The 11,355-nt window shown below is 39.7% G+C and overlaps 2 protein-coding genes across 2 annotated transcripts; both read left to right on the forward strand.

Annotated features, from left to right (window-relative positions):
• The first annotated feature begins 2,268 nt into the window (after nucleotides 1-2,268).
• Nucleotides 2,269-2,750, forward strand: LOC134209431 (lethal(3)malignant brain tumor-like protein 4). Its single transcript, XM_062685418.1, has 2 exons — nucleotides 2,269-2,417; nucleotides 2,500-2,750. The coding sequence occupies exons 1-2, from the start codon at nucleotides 2,315-2,317 to the stop codon at nucleotides 2,748-2,750; spliced, it is 354 nt and encodes a 117-aa protein (XP_062541402.1). The 5' UTR covers nucleotides 2,269-2,314.
• Nucleotides 2,751-2,913: 163 nt separating this feature from the next.
• Nucleotides 2,914-10,305, forward strand: LOC134209432 (uncharacterized). The gene is made up of 2 exons (XM_062685419.1): nucleotides 2,914-3,046; nucleotides 9,960-10,305. Exons 1-2 carry the CDS (start codon nucleotides 2,943-2,945, stop codon nucleotides 10,303-10,305), a joined length of 450 nt encoding a protein of 149 aa, XP_062541403.1. The 5' UTR covers nucleotides 2,914-2,942.
• The last annotated feature ends 1,050 nt before the right edge of the window (nucleotides 10,306-11,355 follow it).

The following is an 11,355-nucleotide window of genomic DNA, read 5'->3' on the forward strand; positions in this document are numbered from 1 at the left end:
CAAAATTTCGACTCCGTTAACCATAACGTGAATTTGGTGTTCGGAATGTTTTCTTCAAATTTTAAGTGGAACTAGACAAAACAATTGCAATATTCACCATAATCAATAAGATACATTCGTTTCTGTCGTACTCACATAAAAAAATAACACAGGTATGTATTATTTTGTGTGGAAATGTCGATTTTCTAATGCGCACAATTAAGCACCGTGATTTTCGTTTATGTTCTCAATTATGCGCAGACTTCCAAAATGAATCGCGATCGCAAGAACATGAAGTACAATCGAAATCAAATTGTGCTGGCTGTGGATCTGGTCAGGAGAGGATACTCGATTCGTCGAGCCGCAGCGATGTACAGAATCCCGGAGAGTACGCTTAGAAAAACGCTAGCCCGGGGCACTACTGAATTGAAACATCCAGGACGACCAACCGTCTTGACTAAGCAAGAGGAAGAGCGAATTATCAATTGGATAATTGAGACGGCTAGAGCGGGCTTTCCAGTGGACTCCCAACGTCTGAAAACGTCAGTAGCCTTTTTTCTTAAATCCACTGCAAGAGCAAGTTTCCTAAAAACGTACTCACCCGGTCAAAAATGGCTATCATTGTTTTTAAAACGACATCCCAACATTTCCCGAAGAGTCCCGAGTGCTCTTTCGAAACAGCGGACCTGTGTAACAGAAGGCAAAATTCGGAGCTGGTTTGAGGAAGTGGGCCAGTATATTGAACAAACTGGCTTACAAGATGCCATGAAGGATCCAGCTAGAATTTTCAACATGGATGAATCGTCTATTTGACTTGTGCCAACAAAGGAGTGTGTTTTTGCCGAAACTGGCGAAAAATATGTGCACACTTCGAATGCTAATTCGGAAAAAGAGTGCTACACTGTTCTCTTTTCAGCTAGCGCCGCCGGTGTACTTGCTCCACCGATGGTATTATTCCCATACAAGCAACGTATCCCGGCTGAAATCGCTCACAGCGCTCCGGACGGTTGGTCCATCGGGAAGAATGTATCCGGATGGATGACACAGGAAACATTTTCCGAATACCTTAAAAACGTTTTCCATCCATGGCTACTCCTATCCAATATAGCGTTGCCAGTTATAGTGTTTGTAGACGGTCATAAGTCCCACGTTTCTCTCCAGACCACAGAGTTCTGTAGGGAAAACCAAATTGTTTTAGTTTGTTTATTTCCAAACTCGACACACGTTTTGCAGCCTCTGGATGTCACATTCTTCAGAGGACTGAAAGTAAAATGGAATAAGCGTCTCATTGATTGGCGTACTCATCGTGCTGGTGACCCATTGAGAAGACATGAATTTGCACCACTATTGAAGCGAGCGGTGGACGATATGGTCGATAAAGGTACAACGTTGGCCAATGGCTTCCGAAAGTGTGGTTTTTTTCCATGGAACCCCGATGCAGTTAACTATGCTATGCTGTTGACAAAGATGAGCCCACAGAAAACAACCTCAGCGGATTTGCCAAGTGATTCGCCGCAATCGGCAACAAATTCCACACAAAATATGGAGGCCAAAGCTACTTTGCTAGGATTAGAATCTTACCTTAGAGTTGCACAATTGAAAAGATTCCAAGATCGACTACAGCCGGAAATCGTCGGGCATAACGCACCGAAAGACATCTCACAGCAACCAAAAGCGTCTACCGAAGATACTTTTGAACAAGTTTTTTCAAAACCGTCGGTATCAGTTCCATCAACAAAATCGGTGAAGAAATATCGCACACGTGCACCTGCCGTGGCCACCAGTGAAGCATTTCGGAAGTACTTCCATGAGTTGGAGCAAGATAAAATTAATGTGGAGCAAGAAAAGTTGAAGAGAAAAGCTGACCGCGAACAGAAGAAAGCCGTTCGCGAAAAGAATAAGAAGATGAAACAGAAAGAGCCCTTAAAAAGAAAGTCAAAACTACAGAAATAAGCTGACATTCACTTTCGTCGTTGATTAAATGAAATAAACAATATATTTTGGTATTTTGCAACTGCGCATAATTAGGAACAAAAATGCGTATAATTAGGAACATGCGTAAATAGATGCGCACAATTAGACACCAAACATCGGTTCAAAAAATGCGATTTTTTTATTTGATTTTGATGAATTTTTCAATTGCAACATTTTCTTTTATTATAATAAACATGAATTAAACATTTTACTGAATAACATGTGAAACACAGTTTAATTTATCTGATATGACGATTTAATCGAAGCCATTACGTATTGCTAGATGATCTGAAGAAATCCGGTAAGGTTTGCGTCGCTTCGGTAACGGATAAAATCGATAATCGTATACTGGTCCACTTCGATGGATGGGATGAACGATATGACTACTGGTGACATCCATTCTCCTTACATTCATTACATCGATTGGCATCACGAAAATGGTTACAACATCACACCACCACCAGGTAAGTTTACCGTTTGTGAAAAATCAATAGATAAATGACCGAGAAATTTGACTAATAAATAATTCTTTTCTGTTTGAACCAGACTGGAACAAGGGTGAATTCGAATGGGTCAAGTACATCCGGTTGAAGTCGCGCCGAATTGGCAAGGCTATTATACCGGCGGACCAGTCGCTTTTTGCCACGAGACAGCCAATGGACTTCAAACCGGGCATGAAGCTGGAGGTGGTGGATCGCAAGAACCAAATGCTCATTCGGCCGGCGACGGTCGTGGCCACGGACGGGTACGAAATTAAAGTATGCTTCGATGGTTGGCCAAATTTTTACTCGTTCTGATCGAGGACGATAGTTCGACATTCACCCGATGAACTGGTGTAAGCGGAGTTTCATCCAATCGAATTCCCACCAGGTAGTGATAATTGCTGCATAATTTGGAACAGTTCTAATTTCGATAAAATGTCTTCGTTACAGATCATCGACCGCGTATTAAAAGCACCTGCGAAGTTTCATTCTGCCTAGGAAAAGGGAATGCCAAATTTTAAGCAAACAACTGCACAACAGAGTAGCGGAATGTCCTACCGGACTAACAACTGGTTGTTGGAGGACAGGAAAAAGATGCGATTGATGCATGAGTAAGTATTATTTACTAGGATAAATGACGAGTTAATCTGAGTCTATACTGTCCCGTACTAAAATGCACGATATACCGTGAAGTTCCCTAATTTTAGTACTTAAGATTTTTTTTTTGAGCAAGGGTAAACGGAAACTGCAAACAGACACCTGAGCAGATTAACCCAGGTAGTGTGGGATGGGCGCACCGACCCACTAAAACCAAAACCCTTTCGCCAGCCCGTATCCCCCGGCCCGCAATTAGGCAATACATCAGGGGATGACTATTGAGAATGCTCACGGCTGTGCCAACGCACTCGACGTTATAACTCGTCGATCTCAAGCTATGATAGTAACCGAGCACCCGACAACAAACACCGTGCGGGAACCGCAATGTCTTCTATATCTACATACGAAGGTCACCGCAGCCCACCCGCGACGTTTGTTGTTTTGTTGTCGGGGTAAGCAGTGCATCACAGAAGTCTCTACTGCAACTGCTGGTTGTGTTCAAGACGCCACCGGCGCTGTAGTTGCGACTAGCACGTCGCAATCTTATTTTAACATGCCTTAGAAGGTTCTGCGAAGATCAGCTATCATGCTCGTCCACCAGTGCCATACCTTTTCGTAACCAAATAGCGGTATCCTGGATTTTAACGCCACACTGATCTCTCAGTGCAGCTACCAGTTCACCGGCATCGGTATTTTCGTCCGGGCCTCCGCATTGATTACCCACGAGCATAGGCCTCACCTAAACCGCATCAATCAGCACCTCTTCTGCCAAATTTTTATACGCAGAACTCTTCCGTACAGCATCCCGCTTCAGGACGAGGATCATCTTGATTTTCTGCGTTCTACGGATGCAGTTGACATCATCCCCTAGGCCAGTGATCTTTTTATCGCCTCGCAGAACCTTCAGAACGTCAGCCTTACTCTTACCATCAGCCTTGACGATAATTGCTTCGCTCTGTCCTTCCTGCCATGACCATTGGAAGGTGTGCCCTTTCTTCTACGGGCACTCCCCTTTCTTGGCCAATAGCGCCTTCGCCTCCTCTGCCGCTTTTCGCACCTTCTTCGCCTTTTTGGAGTTCACAACTTACCTCTAGGACAGGCCTTCCTCTCGGCGAACTTCGGTAGTCCTCGCAGAAGGAGGAACTGGTTTCCGTCGTTTCTTAGGGTCGGCTATCTGCTCAACCGTCTCCCGGCGGGTCTTAGTAGCCTTCCTCTTGTGCAGTACTGGCTTGGCGCTAGCTCCCTTCAGGTCGGTTGTAATACTGACCTTACTTAGCTTCGGAGTTGCTCCAGTGACAGCCATGCGTCAGCGCAGTTCTGCAGTCTGGCTTTCTGCCAGCTGCTTTTCATCAGTAAGGACTCAAATCTTCGAATCGGCTTCCTTCCTGGCCTCCTGCTAACTTCTTTCCTGTAAGCTGGCGAATATTTCGTTACGCCTCCTTACTTGCATCAACAAGGACTTCCACTCCTGCTTTGCCTCTACAACCATGTTGCAGCACGGACATCTTAAGGTCGTTGCTGTACTCCCCGCCGTTGTCCAGAAAGGACATGATTACGTTCGTTACGTTTATTAATCCTCCATTTTTTCGCTTCCGCTTTCCTTGTGACTGGTCATCACTTCCTGGTCAGGGTAGCTCCGTCCATCTTGATCTCGATGGGCAGCTCCTCCAACCTGCCATGCTCTTCTGCATCGCCTGCCCCTGGCGATCGGTGGGGCGACCTGTTACGGCCACTTCGTCTGGCGAAGGGATCCAACCTTTCGTCAGACGTTTCTCCCTCTCCACTTTAATGTTTTTTTGGTTTGGTCGCCTTTTTGTCCCACTCGCACTTAAAGTCTGACAAAGTTGAACCGTTCATAGAAAAACATGTAGTGCCAATTTCGGGACATTTGCTACTGCAACACGTAGTAGAATGATTCTGGTCCTCAAAAATTGCTGCTAGGTAAAACAATCGGTTTAAATCTGAGACTATTTATAGTTCTATTTTTGCGCAAAAGTTAATAAAAAAATAATTCATTTTCTGCCAGGGTCCGCTCTTTTTTTCAAACTGAAACTATATGGAGAATGTTTGCGACATGATAATTTACGATATACATGATATCGCAAAGGGTCTGTTCAAATATTACGTAACGCGAACCCTTCACCCCTTGTAACAATCTGTAACAATTTTCAAAACTACCCCCACCCCTATGCGTAACGCTTAACAACTGCTGTTTGTTTGAAAAAGTCTTAATCTTGGTTGAATTCGGAGCACGATATTATAAATTATTATGTATTGTATATTATTGTTATTTTTTTCTCTCTCTATGCTATTAAGTTGTTACGTATAAATAATATTTCAAGGACCGCACCTCTATATTTTGCGGAACAAACCGTAACAAAATTCAAATAACCCCCACTCCCTATTGCGTTACGTAATATTTGAACAGACCCAAATGAGTATGTAACTGTTGTGGAGTTCAAAAAAGTGATGAAAATAGCACGAGGCACCACCAGTGCGTCGAATCTCGAAGATCCTAATATTCGATGGTAAAACGAAAGAAAATGGTGGTTAACTGAGTAATGCTCTGATGAATTATTTTACTATTTTGTGTTGATAAAAACATGATGTTCTTCAATAAATCGAGAATTTGTTCAAGTGTACCTATTATTGTGGGACACCTCTTTTTTCACATATTTATTTTTAAATAAATGAACAAATGGAACAAGCTAGCCATTGTTAATTTAACCTCTAAATCCACCCAACAAATTTGGTAAAGATCGGTGCAATAGAAAAAAAGTTATCCTAAAAAAATGGATGTAAGGCAGGCATGTAAGGATGTAAGGCAGAGTGTAGGGTTAGGCGGGGCAAGATGGGTCACGGGGTAAGATGGTCTCTGTTTTAAGCATCGTGTACATTTTAATGTGGAGATTATGACTTTGTAGGAGGAATAATTTGGTTCTACTTTTATTATCACTGATTTTATGATAAAATTTTTTTGGTAGAGTATGGCAAGGTAAAATATTTTCAGCATTGCGAAACACACTTTCTATAAAACGTAATCTCCGAAATGTAAAATTTAAACATTTTATTAACATAGTGAGCGTATTATAAGTTGTAGGTGATGTTATACTAACTGTTGAAATAAATTTGATCGAAAATTAGACATTCTAACATGAACTTACAAATGGGGCAAGATGAGTCATGCACATACTGAAGGGCATAGTTCGTTTTCAAAACATATTTTCCATTGCTGTTTAATCATTTTAGGTTACTTTTGACATAATGATGTTAATTTGTTTATTAAAATGTCTATTTTTTGTTTTTAAGAAAGCTATACTTGGACGGCTTGTTTTCATAAAAAATTGGAGACATTTTTAAATATAGAGCCATTTCTTCATCCAAGGCTTAAAAATTAATTTTTATTCAATATAATCATTGGCAATAAAGCTATATATCTGTGTGTAATTCAATATTGAGAATAAAAACAATATTAATTGCAGTATTTAAAGGTGACCCATCTTGCCCCGCTGTTTGACCCATCTTACCCCGCCATTTTCTGATTGACAGAAAAATACACTCTGAAAAATCTTCACGTCACGTTTACCTGAAAACAAATGTGGTTCTCATCCACTATACTTTTCACGTAAGAGTACCTGAATGACATGTAACCGAACGAAATTCTAGTTTTGAGTTACGTGATTTATCAGGTGAACCTTACTGATCTTCCAGTACTAATGACGTGAAGCTTGAAAAGTAGTTACGGTTTGCTCAGATGAAACTGACTTGATTTGTACGTACAGAGTTACGTGAACTTTTAGTGAAGCTACATGGCAGCAGATAACCACTACATTTTTGAAATGTATTACATATAGTGATATTGTAATAATGCAAAACTGATTAGCGACTGTCCATAAATATGAGACCTTTTCGCCCTGTTGATTTATTGATGCAAATGATGTTTTGATCATTGAAAGGAACGCCGTCATTTAGTGCACTTGAGTATCCGCAGAAACACTGTTGAAGAAAAAATCAAATATACCGGCGAATATCGAATATAGTTTATCAGATTTCGGAGAAATGATGTCAATGAGTATCGCTGAGAATTTGCAACCACTTTCTTGTTAAAATTACATTATTATTGCTGTTAATTAAACGAAAAGTAATTTTATACTAACGCTATCGGAAAACTGTAATTTAGATGTCCATGCAGCTTCTCTGCTTTCACGCCATTTCTCAACGAATCTAATAAGTTTCATCCGACCTTCGTTGACATTTTTTCCAAGAGAGAAGATGCATACGGAAAATTCTCGCCTAGATGCATTGAAATATGACTTACATCCGAAAGCCAAATTATGTTTAGGTTATGTCATTCTACGTGAATGCAAGTCACTCTTACGTAGTCGATGAGAACTATTAGTTTTCAGTAACTGACATGAAGATTGTTTACTATTCAGGTCTTCCGAAATGCCGAAGTGCAATCACACTACAATCTTATTAAATGTTTACGTGATATACAGTCATTTCACCAAGATTTTAGCAAAAGTTACGTGAATTTAAGTGAGCATTACTAACGTCACGTAACACCATTTGTTCAAGATAGACCAGTTACGTGATTTTTCACGTGAATATGACGTGATGATTTTTAGAGTGTAGACTTCTACTTTAATGACTCGAAATGGAATAAAAGTGGAGTTTTGTATTTCATACCCTTGGCTTACAGATTATGAGCTATTTTTATATCACTCTAAATAATCATCACGTCATATTCACGTGAAAAATCACGTAACTGATCTGTCTTGAACAAACGACGATTGTTACGTGATGTTAGTAATGTTCACCTGAAATTCACGTAACTTTTAATAAAAATCTTGGTGAATATGTTTGTATGTACTCGTAAACAATTAAAGTGAAATTGTGTTAGTGTGATTGCAGCTTCGGTATTTGCGGAAAACTAGCATGTAAACAATCTTCACGTCAGATTTACTCTGAAACAAATATGGTTCTCATCCACCATACTTTTCACGTGAGAGTGACTTGATACTCACGTAAGAATAAAAGACATAATCTAAACATAATTATAGGATTTGCAGAGGTAAGCGATATTTCATGTGCAACTAGGCGGGATTTTCGAACCTGCATCCTCCTTGGAAAAAAAATCAGTGGAAGTCGATAAAATTTATAAGATTCGTAGAAAGTAATATGGAAGAAGATGAAGCTACATGAAGCTCATAACTACCGTTTTCGGTAGCGTTAGTAGAAAATTTCTATTCCAGATTTCAACTGCCAAGACTGAACTACTTTTTGCTTGATTTAACAGCGGAAATAGCAGCAATTTTGAGAAAGAACTAGTTTCATCTTTTTTACAAATCTAATAAATTTTATTGACATTTTTCAACTGATTTGTTCTCCAACAGTGTTTTCTCGAAGCGCAATGGCCGAATGACAGCATTTTTGTCTAATGATAAAAAATATCACTGCATCAAATGCAGTTCAACGCATCAACTGCATCAACAATGCGAAGAAGTCTCCTGTTTACGGCTGCAGGCAGTCAGTAGCTTATTTTGCATTCATTAAAAACAATTTTGCAATATATTTCAAACCATGTAGTGGTTACCTGATGTCATATAGCTTTTACTGAAATTTCACGTAACCAGTACGTAGAAATCACGTAAAGTTCACCTGATCAAACACGTAACTACTTTCAAACTTCACGTCATTAGTACTGGAAAATCCAGTCAGATTCACTGATAAATCACGTAACACAACGAGGTAAAATTTTGTTCAGGTTCATGCCATTCAGGTCACTCTTACGTGAAAAGTATGGTGGATGAGAACCACATTTGTTTTCAGGTAAATATGACGTGAAGATTTTTCAGAGTGAGATCCATGTTGAAAAGTTGAATTAAAATGTTTCTGTTTTAAGATATTCAGGGTCTGCCTTAGGCGACCCATCTTGCCCCATCATACTCTACTTGAAGATGTGCGGCTTCAAACCATACAAAAAACATACTTAAATCAGTTTGATGAATTAAACCAGTTGTAAACATTAATTATTTTTGTAATCAATATTTACAACTCGTACAAATATAAACTGGTTAAAAACGACTTGGACCACTTTTTTGATGTTTTTGTGGGTATTTTGGTAATATTGTTGAATTCAAATATGGATTCTTTTGAAATTTCTCATCTTTAAACTTCAAAACAAGATTTCTCGAGATTCTTTCTATGGATTATTGTGAAAAATTAGTCCAGAGGTGCAGAATTACCACAGGAATCGAAACATGTACCAAGTTAACTTTTGTTTTATAATAACGGTCTATCGACCGTGATGCGATTTAATTTAGTCATTATAGGCTTCCTTTAAACTCCCAAACGAGTTTACTCGTACGCGAGGGCTCGATAATTGAGATTCGTGAATGATTTTACCAACAATGATAGAGTTTGTTGGTTTACAAAACATCCTGCCAATTTTAAAACATTTCGCAATTTGTCTGTCAAATCGAATATTGAGTACAAAAACATAAACATAAGTCCTGTCTTATGATCTGCTTGAACTCGCCAAAAATTATACACGGTTATTTCGCGGTTCTTCTTCTTCTTCTTCTTCCTATTGGCATTACATCCTCACACTGGGACAGAGCCGCCTCGCAGCTTAGTGTTCATTAAGCACTTCAACAGTTATTAACTGCGAGGTTTCTAAGCCAGGTTACCATTTTGATCTGTATATCAGAGGCTAGTATGATGATACTTTTATGCCCAGGAAGTCGAGAAAATTTCCAATCCGAAATTTTCCTAGACTGGCACCGGAATCGAACCCAGCCACCCTCAGCATGGTCTTGCTTTTTGAGCCGCGCGTTTTACCGCACGGCTAAGGAGGCCCGGGTTCTATACTATTTACCTAATTACCTACGCGGTTCATTTTATTTATTCAATTACTCTTTACAGACAAATCCTCACCGTGAACAACTGCAACACGCCCCGCGAACCGATTGTTCAAGAGATTCCTCCGGCGAAGAAGATCAAAAAGGAACCTGAAGAACCCAATCCTACCCAACCTGAACGAACCATCAAATGGACCTTCGTTATACCGGCATTAATGGCGACGTCAACCCAACCCTCGAATGGTAGCGCTGCGCCGCTGGATCCGCTAATAAAACGGCCCTTCCTGTATAGCGGACTTTGGTCCGCGGTTGAGAGCAATCCACAAACTGTGGAAATCTACCAGCCGGATATTGGACCGATGCACGGACGGCATTTCCGATATGAGCGAAACCCGCGTGTTGGTCCGTAGAGGAGTGGCTTCCTACTGGAACGCTTTGCCGGCTGCTCCATGGTAGGCAATCAGATACGGGAGGAGCAGATCAACGGAATGGCATTCCTGAGTATGACTCAGGAGGATTCTAAATATCTTGACGGAAACTAGGGCCAGCTATTAAGCTGTACAACCGGATTATACATCTCAGGCAGCAAGTCGAACAGCATTTCATAAAATTTTAAGAGAATAAAAGTTTAGTCAGACTCGAAATCATGTTGAGATAAAGGGTTTGTATGTTAAAAGCAATTGTCATTCTTCTCTAAGAACCGTGATCAACCAGAGCTTAGTACAAGAATCAAGCAGATCAATATCCGAAAGTTTAAAATATTTAGCAAGGCTCACTAGGGCTCAATATGGTTTGCTCACGTTGTAAATAAGTCAGTTCACTGTTTTCTTCCCTAACAAAATAGGTAAGAAATATAATAACAACATATGATGAAATCAAATTCGACTTGATAATAAATCACATTTTCTTGATATTTCAAATTGTTAATCAACTCTATTTTATTCATCCGAAAATACCGAACCAACTCTCAAAATCTCAATCTGTCTCTATCAACTGACCTGGAATTATCAGGAATAGGGAATTATTGTCAACATGGAAAATAGGAATTCAAACAATCAGGAAATCAGCAAGAGACAAAGTGAACATGTTATATTCATATCATCACAGCAAGAAGAAGCATTCTATACACACTTCAATTCCATACTTCCACGATTGCCGAGCATACAACAATCGTGATCTTGGCAATGTTTTCGACGAATCTCGTTAAAAATTTCACAGAGATTTCGATAAACATTAACGTGATATGAAAATAATTACTTAGATCTGATAAAAACAATTTGCTGAATTTCGGAAAAATATTTACGAAACTTCGACAAAGAAGAAAATCACAAGATCTTGGCTGTTGGAATCTCGGCGAATACTAGCGGAATTAATCTGACGTGACTCACCAAATTGCACAATTTTCTAAATTTGAATATTTCTCCTTGTATTTAGGAGTTTCATTGAATGGAATGAAATTG

The sequence above is a fragment of the Armigeres subalbatus genome, chromosome 2 (assembly GCF_024139115.2).
Source record: "Armigeres subalbatus isolate Guangzhou_Male chromosome 2, GZ_Asu_2, whole genome shotgun sequence".
NCBI classification, from domain to species: Eukaryota; Metazoa; Arthropoda; class Insecta; order Diptera; family Culicidae; genus Armigeres; species Armigeres subalbatus.

Excerpts from the sequence above, each read along its gene's own strand:
- LOC134209432 (XM_062685419.1), top strand. The coding sequence starts at position 2,943 with ATGCCAAATTTTAAGCAAACAACTGCACAACAGAGTAGCGGAATGTCC. Across the intron at positions 3,047-9,959 it reads AAGATGCGATTGATGCATGA|ACAAATCCTCACCGTGAACA; the intron begins GTAAGTATTATT and ends TACTCTTTACAG.
- LOC134209431 (XM_062685418.1), top strand. The coding sequence starts at position 2,315 with ATGGATGGGATGAACGATATGACTACTGGTGACATCCATTCTCCTTAC. Across the intron at positions 2,418-2,499 it reads CAACATCACACCACCACCAG|ACTGGAACAAGGGTGAATTC; the intron begins GTAAGTTTACCG and ends TGTTTGAACCAG.